Here is a 25,647-nt window from a genome sequence, read left to right as displayed (position 1 = left end):
CTATGGGCCAGCAGTTACACAAAAGGAAAAGATGCCTGGAGTCCAGTTCAAGCAAAGAAGCAGTTTTAAAACAACTACTTAAAACAATTTATTTTTATTTAGAATTATTTCTGAATATGTTTTCAGTGCCTATTTTGCTGTTGCAGTTTTGGCATATTTTGAATAAACAAGTAAAGTAAAAAGTAAAAATAAGTAAAAATGAAGTAAAAACACAGCTGGCCCACAGATTTGCTGAGATTTTTTAATATGGCCCTTTAAGTGGGTGAGTTTGACACCCCTGTTCTACACTGTCTTAAGTTTTAAGTGGGGAAATTTAACTTAATACCGCAAAGCTTATACTGGCAGCCTGGCATTCAAGCCTCACTGATTGTGCTGGTCTTCTCAGTGAAGCTTATTTTATAGAAAAAAAAAATCATTATATATTTTCTCCTAATTGTTCAGCCCCAGCTGATATTTTGGTCGCTGATGTTCAGGTCAGGGTTGGTTTAGGTGGAGCACAGCAGCATTCAGTGGTGCATCTGTAGATAGTCAGTTTCTCTCACCGTTAGGCTTGCAGGGTTTCAGCTCAACAGCCTCCTGAACTGTTACCAACAATCGTCCAATACCGCTTGTCTTCTGAGAGCGAGCTGTAAAACAGATAGAGGAATCTGAAACTCAGCGCTCCTCCTAAACACCACACACATGATCAGAGTTAGAGTGCAGACAGAAGGGATATTTTATTAGCCCTAACCTTGGTACGCCTTCTCTCTCTTCAGCTTCTCCGTCTCTATGAAAAGCTCTGAGGCTGCTTTGATTCGCTGGACCCAGGCGGTCCTAAACAAACAACAGATCAAAAGGACAACAGTCAATTTACAGTGTTGGTAAAGTCTTGGGGACCTCGTGGGACTTAATAAAGTAAAACTGCTTTCGTGAACTTTATGGATTCCGTTATGTAAATCAGGGGCCAGCTGCACCAGCTGGACGCAAGTTCAACTGGAGGCTAGTTTTAGTGTTTTAACTAAGTTCAGGTTTAAGCATCACTATGTCGAAATGGACTAGTTTTAATACTGAACTTAGTAGTTACTAAATATTGACGCCAACCACTGAGCAGGTGCTATTGCAAAAAAAATAAATAAATATTTGCAACAACATTGCATTCGCTTGCAACAGTTTTGCATTCCCTCACAAATGTTTGCATTTCTCTTGCAACAGTTTTGCATTTCTCTTGCAACAGTTTTGCATTCCTTTGCCAATGTTTTGTTCCCTTGCAATAGTTTTGCATTCTCTTGCAAAATCCATTGTATTTGCAAGGAATGCAAGGAATGCAATATCATTGCAAGGGGATGCAAATCATTGTGAGGGGAATGCAAAATTATTGCGAGGAAACTCAAAATCTTTGTGAGGGAATCTAAAATCATTGCAATTATTGCAAGAAACGTAATGCCAATACCTTCAGTTTTATTTTCAAAACTATGGCGATTTAGGGGCTTCATAAGTGTTGGGGAAACATTACTGTTTTGGTCAACTAAGCTAAGAACACTAAATTCTTTGCTGAGTAGACATTGTAACGTTCTGTCATGTAAGAATTGTGCTTAATGAAATTGATCCCAATTCATGGCTTTGACATTAACCCAGACTTATTTCCAGTCACTGTAGCTGTCCCTACAGCTGTCGATACATAAAGTCCCAGGGGTCCAGCAGGGGGAAGGGGGTCTCCTACCCACATTCAGAGCAGAAGGAGGAGGCAGTGCCACAATAATAGAGCACCCTTATTAGAATCGAATGGTGCCTGGAGCTTTCCACTCGAGCTGTATGTGTGTGTGCGTACCTCTCATTGATGCTGTCAGCTTTCAGCGTGTATACACGGTCGATGTGTGAGATGTGAAAGATCGGGTCATCGCTGGAGGGGTCAGACGGCATTTTAACCAGCACTTCATTCAAGAACACAGGCTACAGGGAAAGAAATAAAGACACATTATCTTTCTATTATATACACCGAATGTGGAAACATTAACTGTATTGTTAGATGGTAGGTGTGCTAAAGTTAGCCTCATAGCTAATGTAGCTATACAAACATTGACAGCTAGTTTCCTTTACAGATAGTTTTAACAGATTTGCGCTGAGTTAAAGGTAAGATCACTATAAGCAATATACGCAGTTGCTTAGGGCCCTTGAAGTCCCTAAGATACACAAGTATCTATGTTTTTGATTAATATTGTTTAATCAATATTAACCAATTTTTTTTTTCTTACAAAAAACAAAAGCAGAAATGATCCACTTGCCACCTGAACACACGCTGTAATTCATTGCTTTCATTTATTTCATTCCATTAATTTGCTGCAAAGGGCTTGGCTCACGTTTAGCAGTATATAAATGCTCCACAAGGGGGCGCCAATAGCAGTCAAATTGATTTTGATGTCCATCAAGGCATAAGTGCAGCGCTTTGCATCAATGACACTGTGTGTCTTGTTTATTTATTTATATATTTTTATAAGCAATTCAGTTGTTTCAAGTCTATTTTTCCTCTACACTGCTCACTATTGTTTTATCATGTTTACTTAGTATTTATTTGTAATTTTTCCCTAGCAAAATTAAGCATTAATACATTTTTTTCCATCCTTGCATACACATTATCACCGGAGTGTCTACCAGAAAGATGCGCCTTAGAGCCCCATCGTTAAAAACAACTTAATTTCAAGCTATTTTGGGCATTTTGTGCACTGCATGCAACAAATGGTCCCTGTGTTAAAGTTAAAACATGATCCTTATTTTCTGGTTAGCATTTTCTGCCTGTTGCCTAGGGGGCGCCATACTGTTCAAGATCGTTCCGAGTCCATTTTTACCCCTTTATAAACCACAGTGTTGGATGCTGCAGCTGCTTTCACTGTCTTGTTACCGTTTTGTACATCTTGTACATGGTGTTAGATTTGGGGCTGAAGAGCTTATCAGAGCTGGAGGAGAACTGCTTGGAGGTGTAGGTGAGTAGGAGGAAGTCGTTGAAGAGGAAGGCCCACAGCTCCTTGCTGCTCTTGGTCTTCCACACTCGGCCACTGTGCAGTAGCTTGCGAGGGCCCAGGCAGTTGGTTAAAGAGTTAAAGACCAGGTGCTGGACAGGCAGGAGTGAATCTGTTTAGTCTTGATTATGGTGAATTATTGCAAATAGATAATGAAAACATGACCATTTGTATCACAAAAGGTGTATCCAAACTTTTGACAGACAATGTATATTATATGCTATGTATTGTTTGGAATTATGTTAAATGACTCCTAAAATTATGATAATACTGACACATAAAGACACTTTACTTGAACTCTGCTACATAACATTGCCATAACAATGTCATGGAAGATGTCATATGATTTTGTTTAGTAATATAACAGTGTCATTTTACCATAACCAATAAATATAATGACCGCTCAGCAAAAATGAGCATGTGACAAAAGCTGTCATGACATCAAACATTACAGCATCTGCTATGACAACTACCGGTAATGGTAACATGACGCCATACACCAATCAGGCATAACATTATGACCACCTCCTTGTTTCTACGCTCATTGTCCATTTTATCAGCTCCACTTACTATATAGGTGACCTTTGTAGTTCTACAGTTACAGACTGTAGTCCATCTGTTTCTCTGTATACTTTGTTAGTTCCCTTTTACCCTGTTCTTCAGTGGTCAGAACCCCCATGGACCCTCACAGAGCAGGTACTATTTGGGTGGTGGATCATTCTCAGCACTGCAGTAACACTGACGTGGTGGTGGTGTGTTAGTGTGTGTTGCGCTGGTACGAATGGATCAGACACAGCAGTGCTGCTGGAGTTTTTAAACACTGTGTCCACTCACTGTCCACTCTATTAGACACTCCTACCTTGTCGGTCCACCTTGTAGATGTAATGTCAGAGACGATAGCTCATCTGCTGCTGCACAGTTTGTGTTGGTCATCCTCTAGTCCTTCATCAGTGGTCACAGGACGCTGCCCACAGGACGCTGTTGGCTGGATATTTTTGGTTGGTGGACTATTCTCAGTCCAGCAGTGACACTGAGGTGTTTGAAAACTCCAGCAGCACTGCTGTGTCTGATCCACTCAGACAAGCACAGCACACACTCACACACCACCACCACATCAGTGTTACTGCAGTGCTGGGTCCTGTGGGGGTCCTGACCACTGAAGAACAGGGTAAAAGGGGGCTAACAAAGTATGCAGAGAAACTGGATGGACTACAGTCTGTAACTGTAGAACTACAAAGTGCACCTATATAGTAAGTGGAGCTGATAAAATGGACAATGAGTGTAGAAACAAGTAGGTGGTCATAATGTTAGGCCTGATCGGTGTATATTACCAAACAAAATCTGTTATGACAACTGATGACAGCATATGAGCATATCGTCCATGTCATGTTTATGGTTATGTCAGTCTTATGTAGTGGGGTTCAAATGAAATGTTACCAGACAGTCTCATATAAGACACACTGTCATCTTCATAGAATATGATGTGTATTACTGGGTGATTATACCAGTTTTAATTGTTCATAATGGCCCACAAGCCTCACCTCGATGACCCCTTCACACTGCACATGGTTCTGGATCCACTCCAGCCTGTCTGAGTTCTCTTTCTCCCTCACGCCCTCATTCACCTGAGAGCACAGCTCCTCCGCTCTCTCCAGCGCCTCCCGCAGGTTAGCCTGGTCTACATGCCCTGCTGGTGTATTCTCCAGAATCTACAGCCACACAGACAGAGAAAAAAAAATATATATATAAAGGAATTTTGCAAAAAATGCACATAATTTTCCATCTTATACCAAATGTAGTCAATCAGCCAAGACATGTTTTGTGTCTTAAGTTTCTTTAGTTTTGTGCTGGAGCTATGAGGCTAATGTAGCTAACACGTAATGAAAGCTTGCCTCACACTTGCCTGTACTTGTTAAGTAATCTCAAATAGACTTGATTCTGTAGTTTGTGATGCTGTATGATATACTGTCATCTATAAACATGGACAAAAGTACAAAATTCAGACAATAATATGTTAAGCTAGCACTGTTTTCAGCTGCTTAACATACTTTTTTACGTCCCACTCAATGCGGAGAAGGAAAAAAATGCTCAATTTTCTGAATAAATGTATGTTTGCAGTCACAAACTAGACATATATGAAGTAAAAGGCAGGAAAGAATTCTGAACTTTACTTAATAACCTGGTTTTGTTTAACAGGCCAACAGGCGAATCCAGTAATATTCAGAGTGAGGCTTTAAGATGGACATTTATGTATTCAACATGCGAAGGAAAAAAAATGTTTTACGTTTGTGTGTAATAGAGAACCCAGCATAAAAAAACACAGTTAGCTTCTGGCTAACACATAATAGAAAATCTCATTTATGTGCTAGCAGAAATTAGCATTCTCGATATAGGCCTTTTTGTATTAACAAAGGCTACTGATGAAGAACTGCTACATAATGATATGTGACACAGCACAGTTTCATGGTGGTACATTACAGTAGTATGTTCTGTGCTTTGTTTTATGTTAGAGCAGCTTCACAGCTCTTGATGAAGGTCTCAGTGCTCTACAGCAGGGTTCTCAAGTGTTGCCTGCAAACTGTCAAATATGATAATGATACAATGATGCATTGTAAGTGTACCTATGTGCTCATTTCTCTTTATTAGTGTAATAATTGGTCTCTGGTTTTAAAAGTGCGGAGCTCTCACGTTTCTGATGAGCAGAGGATAGCGCGTGATCCTCTGCATGGGCTTCAGCAGGAAACTGGACAGTGGCATTCCTTTACAGCGGTAATTAGTGGCAATTTTCTAGTGGAGAACAGAGATACGGTGATCAACATCACTACTGATTTATACATGGAGGCAAATACACCTGTAGTTCTCTCTAGTGGCTATAGTTGAAATGTCATTAAACATGCAACTTAAGACTGGTCAAGCATGCTGGTCTTCCAGTGACCGGTTCCCATTCTAACCTGATTTTGATTTATCCACTGAAATCTAGTCTGGAATCAATGGTTCAGTGTAACATGATGATAGTGCTCTACAACTGAATAGGTTTCAAAAAGGAAAATAAATCTGTAACCTGTAGATGATTTTACACAAGTAGTTGCAAGCATGTTGCTAGTTGGCTTCTGTGGTATTCTGGGTGGTTACTATGGTTGCTAGGCAGCTGCTACAGTATTTAAGGTGTTACAGTGCAGTTGCTATAGTATTCCAGCAAGCTGCTAGAGAATTGCTAGGTGGTTGCTATGGCATTCCAGCCGGTTGCTAGGGCATTGCTAGGCAGTTGTTAGACGGTATTGTATTTGGTATGGTATGGTATTTAGGTGGTTGTTAAGGTGCTGCTAAGCAATTACTGAGGTATCCAAGATGATTGCTAGGGTGTTAATAGGTGATTGCTGTTGTGTTTCATGTGGTTGCTATAGGTGTTGTTAGGTGTTTACTGTGTTGTCCAAATTGGTTGCTGACGTGTTGCTAGGCAGTATCTAAGGTAGTTGCTAGGGTATTGCTAGGGTGGTTGCTATGGCATTCCAGCTGGTTGCTAGGGAATTGGTAGGCAGTTGTTAGACGGTATGGTATTTGGTATAGTATGATATTTTAGGTGGTTGTTAATGTGTTGCTAAGTAATTGTTAAGGTATCCAAGGTGATTGCCAGGGTGTTAATAGATGACTGCTGTAGTGTTTCAGGTGGTTACTATAGGTGTTGTTAGGTGTTCACTGTGTTGTCCAAAGTGGTTGCTAAGGCGTTGCTAGGCAGCATCTTAAGTAGTTGCAAGGATATTGCTAGGTGGTTGTTATGGTATTGCAGGTAGATGCTACTGTGTTGCTGTGCTGTTGCTACGGTATTCTAGCTGGTTGCTAGGGCACCTCTATTCTTAGTGCTGGAGGGAATCAGGCATGTTGAGATGTGAGTTCAGTAACAGTAGTATTGTAACCTTTAAGAAGAGCTTGAAGTCGGGCGATGCGTCAGTTTTCTGCTGCAGCAGGGCAGCAGCGTTGAGCTGGCAGCTGCAGAAGCGGATGTAGGCTTGCATGTGCGCAAGCTCAGAGGAGAGGATATCACCAATCACCTGCACCGGCATCCTCTCACCTGCTGTCTTCTTACGCACACGCAAAGCTCTGAAACACACACACACATGCAAACACACACAAACACACACACACACACACACACACATGTATGGCTTGAAAAAACTTCTGGTTCCATTGACTTACATTAAAAGTAAAGTAGGTTTTTTCCTTCTCCTGTAAAGTCACCATTTTGGAGATATAAGGTTTTGTAATATATATATATATATATATATATATATATATATATATATATATATATATATATATATATATATATATAAATAAATCATCCAATGCCAATTGACTAGTTTATCCAGTCAATCCTTCATTACATATATGTATATATATATATTGTTGTTGTTGCTGAGCTGTGACCCACTTGAGCAGCTTGGTGTTGCACATGATCAGTTCCCTCCAGTTGACAAAAATCACCGCCATGTCAGCCTCAGTCAGCCGGCCTGACTCAGCCATCGGCTTATAGAACACCTGCATATGCAATTACACAACGAGGTCAGTTCCACAAAGCAGGATTTCATGGTTAACCTCATAACAAAGTCAAATGCCCAAGCAGTCCAACAGGAGAAGGTCTGCGATCATTAATCACAGGAGAGCTAGTGGAGAAATCAGGAAATCAACCTCAGGCTGAATGTTAGTTCCCACTGACAACTACACTGTAGCAACGGTCTGCTACTGATCTGCTTAAACACCTGCATGGTAAACTGTGTGAGTTCAATGACTCAGAGAGTGGAGTCCTTTGAAAGGTTTACAGAGATTATACATACATAATACATAAATACATTTAGGCAGTAAAAATGCATTTAAAGTTATATAAAAATATTCCATAGAGAGTGTGCTCATTTTTGGCCAAAATAAAATTCTAGCCATGCTGTTTTTGTTGACTATATTCGAATATTGTGGTGCCGTCATTACTAGTAACAGTTAACAAGTAGCAATAAAATAATAAATAGTATATATATTATCCATAAATCTGAATCGTAGGTAAATAATCAAAACAAATTTGAACTGTGGAGAGATTTCATGATATTTATGCATGATTATCAGAATGCATGCTTGGTTGCCAGTGTGAGTGTATGTGCAGTAACTTCAATCAGTGTTCACCTTCAATCAGTTTACATGTTTTACTGACTTTCTAAGTGAAAATAGTTAACAGATCCTCTACAGGGAATATGGCATTTTTCACCAAATATAGTGGACAATGTCTATTTCTTTGCTGAGTTTAACACACTGGACAAAAAGAAAACATAAAATATAATGTGCTATAACTTTTGCACAGGCAACATTTATGTTTTTTTTCCCAATATGTTAAATTCAGCAAATAAACAGTAATTGTGTATTAAAGGCTATGTAAGCCTTATTGCTGAAATCAGATTTTTTGCTCAGATCCGATCTCGTTCACACTCATTTAGGTAAGTGATTCAAATCTGTCATTAATGTGACGAACCGGCGTCCTGAAATGACCCTCATGAGCTCATCCTACTCAGTAACGTCAGGTGAATGAATCACGTTCATCATCAGCACAAACTAACGAGCAGAACGAGCTTCGCTGAGAAGATCATTAACTCTGATCAGCTCTCAGCTTCATTATTAGAGCGAGACGAAGGAGAAAAAGGTGAGATGAGCTACTTTTCCACCGTTTACAGGCTTTAGCTTCTGTTCGGCGCTGCTGCCATGGCAACGCTGAATGATGGTCACGCGCAGTGGAGAAAAGGCACATGAATTCCACTCTGAGCGTCACATTAAGGTCGCACGGCCACGAATCGGATACGTATCCGATCTAGGACCACATATGAAGGTGGCTCAGGTCGGATTTGAAAAGATCAGATTTGCGTCCACACAGCTCAGAAAACATCAGATCTGAGTCGCATTAGGGCAAAAAACTGGATTTGTGCCACTTCAGCCTGGTAAAGTGAACAGAGCCAAAGTGTGCAGACGTGTGTTCTCTGTAGAGGATGTGTTCATTTACATTCACTTAGAAAATCAACAAAACATGTAATCTGACTGGGGTGTACAGACTTTTGCATACGGCTGTATGTATGTTCTGAGTGCGGGCTGGTTTACCTCCAGCACCAGCTCCAGGTCCTGTAGGTAGGTCTGCTCTGTGTGAATGAGTTCGTGGATGTAGCCCTGCCGCTTCCTCTCCTCTGAGCTCATGGAGTCCAAGCTAAGCAGGTCCGCACACCCTACACACACACACACACACACCCCCCAACAAACACATACAGGCACACACACTTCAAGCTGAGTACATACAGTGTTGTGCAAAAGTCAGAGATCACCCTTTATGTATTTAATTTCCAGTCAAAACAGCCATTAAGTACAAGTTATTCATTTCAAAGGAGGTATTTCTGAGGAGATTAGATATCAGATAAAACAGGAGTTCAAAAAACTAATTTAAAGCTCTAGAGAAAGAGGCTCCTAACAACCACCTGGAAGACCTGACAGACACCAAAACTGCCCCCCATCAGACAAACAGCACTTAAAGCTTTCATCTCTGAGAGAGAGGAGAAAATCAAGCTGCTTCAGATCTGAAAACATCCACAGGTGTTTCTGTCCATCCTTCCACTGTGAGAAGACGACTCAGCGCTGTGGGTCTGAAAGGATGTGTAGCTGTTCAAGAAGAACCTCACTGAGAAAAGGAGACGGACACCAATGGACTGACCACCCCAGAGTCCAGACCTCAACACCACTGAATGTGTTTGATTACTTCAGAAAATGATCAACCAGCTTCTAAGACTGAACTTTGGAGGTGTGTCTGCAGATTCTTTGAGGAACTGAAAGTGAGTCTCCTGAAAAGAATGGAAGCTGCAATAAAGGTAAAGAGTGAAACACTAAATACTGAAAACGTTGATATTATATTTAGTTTATGAGGTTTCTGTGTAATTTTCAGTTAAATATGTTTTTGCCGATGCTGTGAATAAAACTTGTACTTAACGGCCTTTTTGTTTGGACTAGAAACTGTCTTTGTATCTATTTTAGCACTTTAGCACTGATACTCCAGAGCACAACACGTCGAACCCACAGAGCACTCAGAGCACTGCAGAATCTCACAGTCAAAAACTTTATTTCTTAATTCCTCTTCAAGCACTTGATGTGCGGAGCAAAATATCCATATAAAAACACTGCAAAGCTGGAGTGTAACGTCTGTTAGGACACATGGAAAGCCTGGCGTGGCCGTTAGCTGGTTGCATAGCGACTGCTCAAGTGCTTCAGGTGCGTGTCTGCTACATTTCAACAGGAAGAAGCCGACAAACTCATCATCTACACAGGCTGAGTGAGGACGCAGTGTATGCTGGTGTAGTATATAGACACATACACACACACACACACACACACACACACACACACACACACACAAACCTGCAGGCACATACACACTTTTAGGGAATGATTCAGAGGAAAAATCTAATTTACACAGTTATTCACTTACCTCAAATTTAGTCAATCAGCATGTTTGGTGTCCAATTTTGCTTCTTTAGTAGTTATTAAAATAGTGCTAAGAGGCTAATGTAGCTAACAAACACCAGAAGTCAATAGTCACCCAAATCTTTTATGTAAATACATCCCCAAAACTTAACTCACACCACATCCAGGTCTTTGAAGGGGAATTCCACCGATTTTTCATCATTCCAAATTTCTGCATAATTCAGTTGTGGCAGTTACAGTATGTGAAAGTAAAGATGTTGCAGTTCTGATGTGAAACTTTACTGTAGAGAAATTTACCCACTCTGATTTCTTTGGTCCAAAAGCAGCCAGAAACAAACTGTCTAATCTAACACTTAAACTTAACAATTTCTCAGTTGCATCAAGCTCATATGTAAAAAACCTTGGTGTCATTATAGACCCTGATCTGTCCTTCGACACACATATAACTAATATTACTAGAACAGCCTTCCTGCATCTTCGCAATATTGCTAAATTGAGAAATGCATTATCTCTACAGGATGCAGAAAAGTTAGTTCATGCATTTATTACTTCAAGGCTAGATTACTGTAATGCCCTGCTGGCTGGATGTCCCAGCAAAAGCATTAACAAGCTTCAGTTGGTCCAGAACGCTGCAGCCAGAGTTCTTACTAGAACCAGAAAGTTTGACCATATCAGCCCAGTTTTATCAGCCTTACACTGGTTGCCAGTAAAATTTCGGATTGATTATAAAATTCTCTTGCTGACTTATAAAGCACTAAACGGACTCGCCCCGCTGTACCTGAGTGAACTTCTCTCTCACTATGAACCATCCCGCCTACTTAGATCACAAGGTGCTGGCTTACTATTAGTACCCAGAATTAATAAAGTTACGTCAGGGGGGAGAGCTTTCTCATACAAAGCCCCCCAGCTTTGGAATAGTCTTCCTGTTAATGTTCGGGACTCAGACACAGCCTCAGTCTTTAAGTCTAGGCTAAAAACCTACTTGTATATTCAAGCCTTTGGTAATTAGTTTTCCCTGTTAGTTCTATACCTGCCAGAGTCTCTGCTAACACTGTAATTTGTGATCGGTCACCCATTACAGAACTAACTCTGTGTGTTTTCCTCTCTGTGTGTTTTCCTTTCTTTTCTTCGCCGAGTTGAACAGCTGCCCGTCCTGTGCGTTCTGATGCTGCTGCCTTTTCTGCCTCGATCGGGTGCCACTGCTCGCCAGCCCTCTGGACCGGGTTACCAACATTGAGCCTCCTGCTGTTCAACGCCGTGCAAACCTCACCCTCACAACCTGACCCCACTGATACTACTGCTGTTGCTGCATGAACTATTCAAAATTATTCACTTGAACCAATCAATCATTCAAACTAATTCAAATTAATCAATCACCCATTGACTGTGTTTTTCCTCTCTTTCTTTTGCCGAGTTGAACAGCTGCCCATCCTGCTGCTGATGCTGCTGCCTCTGCTGCCTTGATCGGGTGCCACTGCTCACCGTGCAAACCTCACCCTCACAACCTGACCCCACTGATGCTGCTGCTTCTGCTGCATGAACTGAACTATTCAAATTAATTGTTTCCTTCACGTTTTACCCTGTTTTTTGTACTATAATACTTTATACTAACAATGTTTACTATCCGGTGTCGACCAGAGGAGGATGGGTTCCCCTTCTGAGTCCTGGTTCCTCTCAAGGTTTCTTCCTGTTTCTCTTAGGGAGTTTTTCCTTGCCACTGTCGCCACTGGCTTGCTCATGGGGGCTCGGACCCGGACTTCTTTTTGTAATGCTCATTTCCTTGTAAAGCTGCTTTGTGACAACACCTGTTGTAAAAAGCGCTATATAAATAAACTTTACTTACTTACTTACTTACTTACAGAGGTGGCAATAGGAACCAGGAGTCAAGAGAATCTGTGTCTTCTGAGTTTTTATATGTGAAAATAGCACTAAAAGTGCACTAAAAAAAGGGGGCCTTTCAATGCTCTGGAATGACCTATGTGCTGTAAACGGTGAACGTTTTAGGTAAAAACCTCCTCAAAACTATCATTTAATATCTCAGACAACAGGCAGCATATTCAGAAGCATTTCATGGAATGACCTTGTGTGTGGGAGCTTTAAGACTGATTAAACTCTTCAGACGTCTGGTTCCTATCACCACCACTGTGAACAATTCTGACTGGGTAAGTTTCTCTAGAACAGAGCTTTTCACAACAAACTACTCTGAATGACGTTGTTTATATCAGAACAACAGAATTGGGTAGAAATGTCGAAAATTTGCAGAATTCCCCTTTAACGTCATGCAGACTTGATGTGGTTTAGGAGACAGTACGACTTACTGTGAACTATAAAATGAACAAAACTTAGCCGTGTAGCATTTTAGACAAGTGGTGAAATGAATTCTGACTCCCTTACAGAATCGGGATATGGATGCTAGACTTTATTCACAATTTCTGTTGTTTTTATTTAAGATATATATTCTTCAGCTTTAAGATTAACACTTATTTATAAATATAACTAAAGAATAACAGTAATCTGGAACACCCATATGCCTAAACCACATCAACAAGTCTGCTCGACCCCTATGAAGACAGTTTGAGAGATGTTTTGGGGATGTATTCATGGAAAAAAATTTGGGTGACTATTGAATTCTAGTGTTTGCTAGCTATGCTGGCCTTATAGCTCCAGTGCTAAAGTAAAGAAGCAGCTTTCGGACACCAAACATGCCTAGGCTCAGGCATGAACACAGACAGACCCCAAGGTGGGCTTGAGATCCTGCCCCTTTGCCCTCAGACCATACTAGTGCACGCTTGGTTGGTGTGTATAATAACTGTATTTTATTTTGCCTTCTCCATTCTACAGATGGGGCTCAGTCTTGCTCCAGAAATACAGCTCATGGGACTTGGGTTCTATGAGATCCATAGCTCTTGGGCGCCCTCTAGTGCAGTACCAGCCAATTGTGGAGATTCCTCCAGTAACTCTGACCTGTCACGCATCACCAAAGCACTCATAATGTCTTTAAGAAAGCCTCACATTCCATAATGTGGCTATTTTGAACTAGAACCAAACATAATGTCAGCAATATGGTGTTTTAATAATTTACCACAACAGGTCTTCATTTTGAGACTATGTGGAGATTTTAATGGGAAAAAATCCGCATAATAAAATCATTATGATGTAAAAAAAGTTATGTAGAGATAAGAAATACTCTGTTCTAGAGAAAACTTACCAAGCCAGATTTGTTCACAGTGGTGGTGATAGGAACCAGACGTCTGAATCATTTAGTGCCTCTAAAAGCTTTACATTAAGTTACTTCAGGAGATGGTTATGAATATGCTACCTGATAACTAAAGCTTCGTTTCAGAATAGTTTTGAGACAAGATTGGGTCTAAAATATTCTTTCTTAAAGGCAATTCATGGTGGAGAGGGACATGCAGGGTGCACTGGTGGTCTTGGATAGTAAATAAAATGGCTATATTTGTGTTGCAGACACCACAACCCTTGGTTCCTATCACCACCACTGCAAAGAAATCCGAGTCGGTATGTTTCTCTACAATGACTCATTTTGTATTAAACCACTCTGAATGACTTTGTTATCTCAACGACTGAATTATGTAGAAACTTTAAAAAGCTGGTGGAGTTCCCCTTTACATAGGATTATAACTAAATTTTACATGGTGGTTAAATAGTGCAGTAAATTACGCAACCGTATTGTTAAAACTCACATTTGGTTTAATCTAAAACATAATTAGACTGTCTTTCTTGATACGAAAGGTGATTATGTTGCTCCTATTTCACCTTGAGCCCCCCCAAAAATGCCCATGCATGACCCTGCCTTGGCTGACCTGAGGTAAATGGATAACTGTGTACATTTTGTTGCCTAACCATTCCTTTAATGCTCGCACAAACACGCACATACATGAAAACAGTGCCTCTCCTTCCTCGCTACACACTGAACAGTACTACTGCAAGACTGTTAAGGGCATTAAAGGGCCTTCCATTCCTATAAAACCTCATTTTCATTACTGAAGAATTAGCCTGCGTTACAGTAAATAACCCTGTTTCTACCAGTCACTACCTTTATTTGTTTCCCTGTTAATTCCAGTAAGGTATAACAAGCAAAGGGGGAAAAACAAGAGAAAAAGAAACATCCGAATGGAAATAGCAAAAAAGGGGGAGGGGCCAGATCCAGAAAGAGTTAGTGAGGGGGCGGAGTCTCATCTGCTGCTTCCTGGAGCTGAGGTGCTCTGAGCGGAGGTGGAGGAGGGAGAAAGAAGAAGAAGAAGGGCCAAGGCTACAGTTCCTGAAATAAAGCACAGATGAGGCGAACAACAGGAAAGGGAAAGGTGAGGGGAGTGGATGAGTGCAGCCATGAGAGACAGTGAAGAGAGGGATGGACAACATAAGTCAGTATTGAGGGAAAGGGAGAAGTACAGCTCAGTGTTTAAAAGAGAGGAATCATTTGCAAGTCTAAAGCTGAAAAACAAAGGGTCAAGTTAAAGTCAGCCTGAAATCATTCATTTACAGGGCTGGACATCAGGCATATATATAAATATATATTCAAATATACACAGATCAGGCATATCATTATGACCACCTCCTTGTTTCTCTGCTCATTGTCCATTTTATCAGCTCCACTTACTATATAGGTGCACTTTGTAGTTCTACAGTTACAGACTGTAGTCCATCTGTTTCTCTGCATACTTTGTTAGCCCCCTTTTACCCTCAGGACCCCCATGGACCCTCACAGAGCAGGTACTATTTGGGTGGTGGATCATTCTCAGCACTGCAGTAACGCTGACATAGTGGTGGTGTGTGAGTGTGTGCTGTGCTGGTCTGAGTGGATCAGACACAGCAGTGCTGCTGGAGTTTTTAAACACCTCAGTGTCGCTGCTGGACTGAGAATAGTCCACCAACCAAAAATATCCAGCCAACAGTGTCCTGTGGGCAGCGTCCTGTGACCACTGATGAAGGACTAGAGGATGACCAACACAAACTGTGCAGCAGCAGATGAGCTGTCGTCTCTGACTTTACATCTACAAGGTGGACCGACAAGGTAAGAGTGTCTAATAGAGTGGACAGTGAGTGGACACAGTGTTTAAAAACTCCAGCAGCACTGCTGTGTCTGATCCACTCGTACCAGCGCAACACACACTAACACACCACCACCACGTCAGTGTTACTGCAGTGCTGAGAATGATCCACCACCCAAATAGTACCTGCTCTGTGAGGGTCCATGGGGGTCCTGAGGGTAAAAGGGGGCTAACAAAGTATGCAGAGAAACAGATGGACTACAGTCTGTAACTGTAGAACTACAAAGTGCACCTATATAGTAAGTGGAGCTGATAAAATGGACAATGAGCGTAGAAACAAGGAGGTGGTCGTAATGTTATGCCTGACCGGTATATTTACATATATATTTGGAAACGAAAACTGTCGAATCATTATTTAGGCAAAAAACCTCCGTTTTGATAGTGTTATAAAATCTACCAGAATAAGTTAACACATCCTCTACAGAGAGCACTTTCAAATATGGTGTTTTAGTGCACAATTTCTAGTTATTTGCTGAGTTTAACACTGGACATCACTTTTGCACAAGCCACATTTTCTGTTTTTTTTGTTTTCGATATGTTAAATGCAGCCCAAAAAACTAGTAAAAGTGAAGTGTGTTCCCTGTAGAGGAGGTGTTCACTTATTTTCACTTGAAAAATCATCAAAACATTATTTGATCAGGGGTGCACAAACTTTTGTATACAACTGTATGTACCCGTACAAACACCTGAAGTTACACTAAGATGGAACACGCTTTCAAAGTAAGTTAGAACTCACATTGCTGACTGGGATCGGACTCTGTGGTCATTTTCACGTAGTTGGTTGGAAAAAGCCCCGTGACCCCGTTGAGCTCTCCTTTCCACCAATCAGAGTCGTCCTTGTTGAGGACATTAATCAGCTGACCCTTCAAAAAGCTCATCTCGTCCTCGCTGGCTGCTTTGTAGTCATACATGGCGATGACCTGACACACTAAGGAGAAAGAGAGAACCAAAAAATGGAGAAATAAAGTAGTGAGAGAGATACACGCCGGGACTCGACCTAAACCAGAGCACAACAGCGTGTTAATAGAGAAGGCAGGTAACAAGGTGTGTGTTAGTGCCTGAAATATCCGACTTGGGTCAGTATTTGGGCCGGTAAGCTATTTGGGCCAGTAAGTGTTGATCTTCGGGAGCCCAGCGAGCTCGATCCCCAGCAATGCCACGGCCTTCCATGTTCAGGAGGCCAATAGAGTCCAATAGATTTCTAATGCATGTGTTAGGTTTCACCCTCCTAGCTTGGCAGCACTTCATGATAGAGGAACCTAGCTAATGAGCGGCAACTGGACACATTTTGAGTCAAAACCAGACCCGAGCCGGACAAATTCTGTTTGAACCCAACCTGATCTGAAACTGACCCTGAGCCCAATAAAATTCTGTCGGGGCGAAAACCACTGTAAACCGTAATGTTTGGAGTCTAAACCCAACTTGGAAAAATTCAGTCTGAACCTGATCTGATCCGAACCACCAAGTTTGAATCTGAAACTGATCTGAGCCTCACTAAAGTCTGCCTGAAACCAGCCTCACTCCGAATTGTCAACTTCTGAGTCCGAACGAGACCCAATCCAAAACATTCTTTGTCAACCTGACCTGATCTGAACCATCAAGGTTTAAGTCCAAACCCAATCCCGGCCAGACAAAATTCTGTCTGAGCCTGGCCCAAATCAAGTTTTGAAACCGAACCTGACCCAAGCCCAACAAAATTCTGTCTGAACCCGACCTAAACTGAATCTTCAGGTTTTGACTCTGAATCCGACTCGAGCCAGACAAAATTTTGTCTGAACCTGAGCGAAACCAGGTCAAGTTTTGAGTCCAAACCTGACCAAAGCCAGACAAGATTCTGTCTGAACTCGACCTAATTCAAGTCGTCAAGCTTGAGCCAGACAAAATTGTGTCTGAACTTGACCCATTATCACTCAACCTCCCTAAAAGAACCTGTTGTTTCAGGCAAATATCTCAAGCTCTGGTGTGTGTGCATGCGTAACATACGTGGCGGAGGTGCAGGAGTGGTTTTGCCACTGCTGGGCTCCAGCAGTTTGATGTTTGAGGAGTGGAACCATCCCTTTTGACGCTTCTTTCCACGAGCCTACAGCACATGCGCACAAAAAGCACTCTTAGTTAGCACCATGCTAATTGGTGTAATTGGTATAAGCTTGCATTATTTCTTGGCTTCAATGGCCTCAGAGATCCAGTGTAAATCTAAAGAATCATGCCTTGGCAGGTCGACTACATTTGGTGATGTATCCTTGACACTGACCTGAAGTTCTCCTAGCCACCAGCCACAGGAGTTTTTATGAAGAACCAGGATCAGCTGACCAGGGGTCAGACTCAGCTGCTCCGCTGTTGTTGCGATGCAAGCTGCTGTTACCTGGGCGATCTCTGAAAGGAAGGAGGGAAAAGTAACAGATCACAATGCTTGCTTCCTTCAGTCTGTCGGGACTGGTCTGGACAACCTTAATCAGCTCACCTGGCTTTTTACTGGACGCACCAGATTTGGCAGTCTAAAAGAACAACACAACAGTAGTCAGAGTAGTTACTCAATAATTCAAACAAGTTACTAATATATATTAGTTACTAAATAATTTAGGTAGTTACTGAATTATTTATAGGAGTTACTGAATGTTATCACAGTCACTGACTGATTCATAGTAGTTACTCACTATTTTAGAAGCAGTTACTACATAATACGTCCTAAAATTAATAACTGAACATGCAGTTTAAGGGTCATTAAGCATTTCATAGCAAATATAATCACACTAAACATAAGTGTCACATACGTCTGAGTCTTTGGGTTTAACGTAGTTGGAAGGAAAGAGTCCCGATTGGTCGCCGATGCAGCCTTTCCACCACTCCCCCTCTCTCTCCGTTACCAAGATAACGTCCTCGGCCCGGAATGTCAGGTCACCTGACTCTGGACTCTCGTACGTGTACAAGGCCACATATTCTGATTGGATAAAGGTATAAACCACAGATCACAAAATCTCACTGACTGATCACATATTGGTTGATATGAATAAGTGTCATGTCATTTATATCCAATTACCATTTACCGTTATATATCACATTGCTTCAAATTATTCTTTCATTTATGTATTTTTTCCTTTCAGATATATTTAGATAAAATTCAATACTTTTTTTTGTTTGTGACTCTGGAATGAATGGATCCTTACCTTCAAGTAGACCAGAGTCAGGAAGGTCCAGTTCATCAACAGTGGAATACAATGGTCTGTAGAAGACACAAAGGAAAACTGCAGCATTAACCCCTTAAAAGGCCAGGGCCTGCCGGTGGTCCCAAAGTTTTATTACGCACTTCTATAACCTAAGAATAGTCTCCAGTTTGCACTGAAGTTCCTGTAGTTACTGAATAATAATCTTTAGTATGTAATAAGGGATTTTAGGGGGTTAACTCAGGAGTATCCAAGTCTGAATCTAGGCAATCATACAATCATACATATATATATATATAGGTTTTGGCAACATATGCTGCCATCCGGGTGACGTCTTTTTCGGGGAAGGCTTATTTCAGCAAGATAATGACAAACCACATTCTGCAGAGCTCTACAAGAGCATGGCTCCTAAACTGCCAGCCGTCTAGACCTGTCACCCAAACCTTTAGCGCATTATGAAACAAAAATTATATTAAAGTATACACATACTTCATATATATATACAAAGTATATATATATATATATATATATATATATATATATATATACACACTTCAGTATTAATATAAAGTTATATATTAATATTAAAGTCCTATAATAAGCAAGAATGGGACTACATCACTTGGTCTCCTCAGCTCCAAAACACTTACAGAGTATTGCTAAAAGAAGAGGGAACATGTTGCTGGCATTAAATTCAAAATGGGCATATCATTTTTGAAAAACACTATTTTATATATTTGTACTATTTTTAATTAAATATAGAGTTTAAATGATTTGCACATCAATGCATTCTCCAGCTTATTTGGAAAAAGGTTATATAAGACACGATTTTAACCTACACCCACTAATATGGCAATTAAAACAATAATGTATGTTCTAAAGTATCTAGAGAGCTCTTATATTGTTTTCAGCTATTTTAGGGTGCACCCATTACTGACACAGGAATTGCTGACACACCGCTAGTATAACCTCCATAGAAAAGAATGCTATGCCCATAGCATTGGGCTGTGGAGCAGTGGAGCTGTGTTCTCTGGAGTGATGGAGCTTCATTCAATACCTGACCTCACTATTGCTCTTGTGGCTGAATGCAATCAAATCCTCACCGCAGCAAAGGGGGACAAACACTATTAATACTGAAGAAACGCTGGATGAGAAGGTGTCTGCAAACTTTTGGACACACTGTTTATCTAACCACAGTATATAATATGGAAGGCTGACAGGTGAGAGAGAGAGAAAGAGAGAAATTTCTTTACTCAGTATGGGAGTTGTTGGTGGTCACCATGGAGACGTGGGTTTTGGGGAACCAGCCTCTGTTTTCCCCAAGTTCTCCATACCACCAGTTCTCCTGCTGCTCCAGAACCCTGATGACATCATCCTTAGAGAACCCCAGGTGACTCTCAGTGTTCGCTGTCCATGCACAGAGAGCTATGGCCTGCGCGCAAACACACACACACACACACACACACACACACACACACACACAGAGTTTCACTTCACTGCCAAAATGCAACCAGGAAAAGCTGGCATGACTGGTTGAATGAATGAATGGATGAATGGACAGATGGACGAACAGATGACAAACAAGACAGATAAGCTAGCTTGATAGTTCAGCTGGGCTTGCTTTGTTAGCTTTCGCTTGGTTGTTAGCTTTCTCTGTGTGAGTTGCTCTCAAACACAGAGAGACAGTGGACGAATACAGTTTTGTTAAAGCTGTGTTGGTGGGACAAACCACATCAGCCTTATGGTTAGTGAGGGTACTGCTTACATACGCATGACCTAAAATTAGGACCGCTTAGTTTATAAGGAAAAAGGAGAAATTAGCCGAATAACACTGGCCATTTAGTGGCATAGGAAAGTTGTTCACAGGACATACTATGTCCATTTCGTCATTGCCACACAAAAACATCTCCATTTTTCTCATTTTTTACTTTTTTACATTTGAAAATTCAAGTTACCTTTTCCATAATATCAAAATTTCATTATTAATGGGCCAATAGAAATTCCTAGGACTACTTTGAAAAAACTGTTACATTGACTTTCATTACGAGTTATGTTAAGTTTCTGTAAAGTTACAATTTACAAGCTTACAATTACGAGAGACGGTTTGCTCTGATGGTGATGATATACAGTGCTGTGATAAAGTATTTGCCCCTTCCCAATTTATTCTATTCAGGTGTATCTGTCACACTAGAATGTTCAGATCATCAAACTACTTTTAATATTAGACAAAGATACCCAAGTAAACACAAAATTCTGTTTTTAAATGTTGATTTCAATTATTGAAGGAGAAATGCTGTTCAGCCCTACCTGGCCCTATGTGAAAAAGTAATTGCTAGTAGCTAGTAAATCAACTAGTTAACCAAATTCAACTGACTGTTGGGTTCAATTGCATTATCCACACCCAGACATGATTACTGTCAGACCTACTGAATCTAAACATCACTTAAACAGAACCTGTCTGGTAACATGAAGCAGGTTAGAAGGTCTCAAAAAGCAGCACAAGATGCCACGTTCTAAAGAGATTCAAATACAGATGTGAAACAAAGGTCATTGAAATCCACTAGTCTGGAAAGGGTTATAAAGCCATGGCTAAGGCTCTGGGACTCCAGAGAACCATAGTGAAAGCCATTATTCACAAATGGAGAAAACTCTACCAAAATTTCACCAAGAGCACATCGACAACTCATCCAGGAGGTCACAAAAGAACCCAGACGGACATCTAGAGAACTGCAGGCCACACTTGCTGCAGTTAAGGTCAATGTACATGATTACACAGTAAGAAAGACACTGGGCAAAAATGGTATCTGTGGGGAAGCTGCAGTGGAATAATGGAATGATCCTTTAAAAGCTACATTTTGTGTTTACTCATGTTGTCTTTATCTAATATTAAAATTAGTTGGATGATCTGAAACATTTAAACTTTGACAAATTAGCAAAAATAGAAGAACTTGGGTGAGGGGCACATACTTTTTCACAGCACTGTACATATACATTGAGTGCCTACAAGAGCAAGTTTATCCTACTTAGAAAGAAAACATGGATATAGGTTCCGGGGCTTTAAGCATCTAACTGCCGTAGTGCCAATATTGTCAGGTAAAGATTGTCCATCTTGTCCACTGTTCCTGTTTTAGGCCACTCATCCACAAACTGGATGGCACTTCATGTCAAAGTGGAACACATCAATCATGGGCACTCCCACATTTCAAGATGACAGCTATAGAGTGTCTGTATGTGACTGATGGAACACTGGGACATTTTGCCCGACCAGCAAAATCACCGTAATGCAAACTCAGCATTATTGTGGGTGCTCATACACACCTACCTGTGCATGCTGGGAGTGTGTGGCTGCAGGAGTGTGTGTGGGTGTTGGACCCTCTATATCCACTCTGGGAATCCTGGAGGGAACAGAAAATATGTTACTGAATGTTATTAAACGTTATTAAATGCTAATAAAGTTACCCAGCTTAAATGTATAATGACCAAGAAAAAACACAGAAGGAAAAGATTGTAAAGCAGCATTTCCAGGGCAAATGAGCTATAAACAACATAAAAATAGGTGTCTACAGGGGGGATCTATGAGCTGCTACCGCACTTGCCACCCCAATTCTGTAGCCATAAAATACGATGCAAAATTGTATTAAGCAAAACGTGTCTGTAAAATGGACAAAACACTAAAAAAGTCTACTATTAATGTGTCGCACACAACAAGTCCAAGTGACCAGAAGTCTGTATAAAGTGTGAGTTGTTAGCCATCTGGCTACCTTGTCAGCTAGCAAGTTGATAACGTCACTGGAGATGCAGCAGTTCACAAGACTGTGTTCAGCTGTTCTGAACTACAGTTAAATTCATCTCACAGCATTATTAGAAAGCGTTAGTGCAGTTTAATTAGTTCAACTGCTCTGAAGCTTATAGCTAGTCCCTAAACTTACTTAGGTTATGTAATATAGCCCATTAATATACCCTATAGTAATATAATCTGACTTAGTTGGGAATAAGATTCAGTGTAGTACAATCTACAATGTAGTTGTTTTCCAAACACAGCTGATCAGAACAGATACACTGTGCATGTTGGTTGCTGCTGGTTTGTGAAGGTTGTTTAGTGGTCAGAAGGTTGTACGGATAATTCACAGTATTAAATAGACTCCATGGTGTACAAAATCCCTGCTACCCCTGGAAGAAATTTCTAGATCCTCCACTGGACGCCTAGTCTTGACCATTAACAGTGGTGAGACAGTAGACAGTGGATGAGAGACGCTTAGAAGAGAGCGTGGGGTGTATTACAGTTAGTTTTGCATTTGGTTCCTTTATTTTTTTTTTACATTTGCTGATTCTACATTGAAATTCTTCCACCTTAACTTACTGGGTGTATTACAGTATAGAGCGGTGGCTTTTAAGGTGGGCCACAGCCCTCAGCGGGGGCTGTGCTACAGGCCATTTTTTTTTTAAACAAAACCAGACTTTTAACCAAATCAAGGATTTTTCTGTGTGTATTATGCTGTGATATTATGTAGTCAAGTGAAATTAGATAGGCTAGATTAATTGTTGAAAATCCATGTTCATTCACTTCGTTAAATTTGCTTGCCACAAGTCAAGTCTTGTGGGCTGCAAAACCTTCTGCAAAACCTCCTCCAGTGTGGGCTACAAATTGCAAATTGTCTTACCTGGAGTAGTCAGCAGGGGGTGCTGTGGTGTGTGTGAGAACTGCTGTAGAATCTGTCTTGTCTTTATTAATCTTCTCTGCATAGCTCTCTGGAAACCAGCCACTCTTTCCTCCGTAACTTCCATACAGCCAGCCGGGCTCCCTGACTGTAGACTCGTCCACCTGAAAGGTCAGAGGAGCACAACGTTCAGGGTGGTTGAGTGACGTCAGGTGGAAAACACCTGAGTAATTGTACTTTGCTACTGTAAAAATAAACAAAATTTCAGACATTTTAAAAACTTTATAAGACTTTTTGTGGGATAAATGGGAGCTCTGGTAACACTCTGTGTGCATGCATACCTCTATGAGGCCGTCTGCCTCCAGTGTGAGTTCGTCAGCGTTGCGGGCAGTGAAGGGGTACAGGGCTCTGTAGGTGTTCAGCTTCCCCTGAGCGTTTAAAACAGGCAGCACACCTGCAGACAGAACGTACAAGGAACTCACAACCATAAAATTAACACCATGTAACTATTCTGCAAACAACGGAACTGACGTCATTCTCACAGAGCAGGATTTCTGGCTTAGCCAGCTAGTATTAAGCTTAGTTTGATCTAACTCTGGATCTTCAGTTTGAACACTTTAAACTTAGTTGCCAGGTGGTTGACCTGGTGCTCTAAGTGGTTGCTTGCATGGTGCTAGGCAGATGCTATGGTTGTTAGGTGGTTTCCATGGTATCCAAGGTAGTTGCTATGTGGTTGCTAGGGTATTGTGGTATCTCTGGTGGTTGCTAGGGTGCTGTCAGGTGGCTACTATGGTATTATAGGTGATTGCTAGTATGTTGTTCGATGGTTACTATGGTATTCCTCATGGTTTCTATGTGGTTGATATGAGATTGCTAGGTGTGCATGTTCGTACTGTGCACAAGTGTATGTATTGTGTATTTAGTGTATTACCATGCAATAAATGCACATGTATTAGTGTATTACTGTGTAATAACTGCATAAAACAAATAAAATGCAAGAAAATGTATATTATGGGCCTTTTAAAGTCAACCTAAATTCAAAATGGACTTTTTTTCAAGCAAAATCCATTGTGTTGTATCTTTCGCAAGACAAAATTCTTGTTTCTCTGTAATCTCTGATCAAAGTGTAGTGATTTCTGCCTGCCTCTAAGCGCTGTATAACATTCAGTTAAGTCACTGCGTGCCAACAGCCAGGAAAACCAATGATATCTAAGCATGTTTTCCCTCATCACCCTGACCAATCATCAGCGAGAACACCTGTCATCACCTCCTCTCCTGACTGCATATGTGTTAGCAAAAGCCTCCTTTCTTCTCCTCAGTATCTGTGTTTCGACCAGTTGTGAAATAATCATTTATTTCAGCTATTTCAGCTCGTTTACACTAAAAATCCATGTTCGTTCAGGTCATTAACAGGCGTGAGGTAGTTCAAATATCTGGTAGTCTTGAATATGAATACATATTATTTAATACATATTAAAATCAAGCTTTCAACAATGAATTGTGTTTCAGAAACTACAGAAAATACACATCAAAATGTTGCAGTACTATTTTTTGACAAAATCTGGTTGTTTTTATGTTATTTTTCTTTGACTTTCTTGTAAAACAGATGGATCCTCCTGACCATCAGAGCCTGTTTGTCGTGGAACACCCGCTTTTCATAATCCAATCAGATCCTGAAGAAAGAAATCATGTCCTCCCCACATTTATTTCCCGTCCAAGCAGCCTGTTTTACTCTGAAACATGTCATGTAAAGGAATAAAAAGGTGTTCTAATTTCTGATTCACGTCGACTCTGAAGTCAGGCGGCTCCACCTGACCTGCTGCTACAGTCGTCCTAACTAGAGCGTTTCTTTCAGAATGAACACTCGCGTCTTATAACAATCCCAGCCTCGTTTAATTACGGAGAGAGACGATTAAGTCTACTGACCGGGTCCGTTGGCTGTGCTGTTAAACAGTGCAGAGAGCTGTGAGTGAAGATCTGTATTCACACTGTTGTCAGGCTTCTTCCCTCCTTCACTCTCTCTTATCCTCTCTCTCTCTTCCGCTCTCCTCCTCTCCTCCTTCTCTCTCTCCTCCACTCTCCTCCTCTCCTCTTTCTCTCTCTCCTCCGCTCTCCTCCTCTCCTCCTTCTCTCTCTCCTCCGCACGTCTCCTCTCTCTCTCCTGGGCGATTTTCCTCTCGGCCTCCTCCTTCTGCAGTCGCTCCTGCTCCAGCTTAGCCTGTCTGAGCTCACACACACACACACAGGTTTAAGAGTGTAAGAACATGAT

General features: G+C 41.0%; 1 protein-coding gene across 2 annotated transcripts in view; it reads right to left on the bottom strand.

Moving 5' to 3' along the window:
- itsn2a (intersectin 2a) overlaps positions 1-25,647 on the bottom strand; it is an 85,891-nt gene that overhangs the window by 2,310 nt on the left and 57,934 nt on the right. For both annotated transcript variants that reach the window (XM_036581123.1, XM_036581124.1), the window contains exons 18-37: positions 25,305-25,600; positions 23,720-23,832; positions 23,382-23,542; positions 22,043-22,115; positions 19,974-20,152; positions 18,724-18,779; positions 18,331-18,497; positions 18,021-18,054; positions 17,811-17,932; positions 17,543-17,639; positions 16,296-16,487; positions 9,123-9,244; positions 7,423-7,529; positions 6,908-7,091; positions 5,682-5,780; positions 4,535-4,702; positions 2,876-3,085; positions 1,808-1,929; positions 731-813; positions 543-626 (exon numbers count right to left, since the gene is read on the bottom strand). In XM_036581123.1, coding sequence (XP_036437016.1) covers positions 543-626; positions 731-813; positions 1,808-1,929; positions 2,876-3,085; positions 4,535-4,702; positions 5,682-5,780; positions 6,908-7,091; positions 7,423-7,529; positions 9,123-9,244; positions 16,296-16,487; positions 17,543-17,639; positions 17,811-17,932; positions 18,021-18,054; positions 18,331-18,497; positions 18,724-18,779; positions 19,974-20,152; positions 22,043-22,115; positions 23,382-23,542; positions 23,720-23,832; positions 25,305-25,600 — 2,669 coding nt within the window. The remainder of the gene's footprint in view (positions 1-542; positions 627-730; positions 814-1,807; positions 1,930-2,875; positions 3,086-4,534; positions 4,703-5,681; positions 5,781-6,907; positions 7,092-7,422; positions 7,530-9,122; positions 9,245-16,295; positions 16,488-17,542; positions 17,640-17,810; positions 17,933-18,020; positions 18,055-18,330; positions 18,498-18,723; positions 18,780-19,973; positions 20,153-22,042; positions 22,116-23,381; positions 23,543-23,719; positions 23,833-25,304; positions 25,601-25,647) is intronic.

The sequence above is a fragment of the Colossoma macropomum genome, unplaced genomic scaffold, assembly GCF_904425465.1.
Source record: "Colossoma macropomum unplaced genomic scaffold, Colossoma_macropomum, whole genome shotgun sequence".
Classification (NCBI taxonomy): Eukaryota; Metazoa; Chordata; class Actinopteri; order Characiformes; family Serrasalmidae; genus Colossoma; species Colossoma macropomum.
Note: the sequence above shows the minus strand (reverse complement) of the source record. Positions and strands in the feature narration are given on the sequence as shown.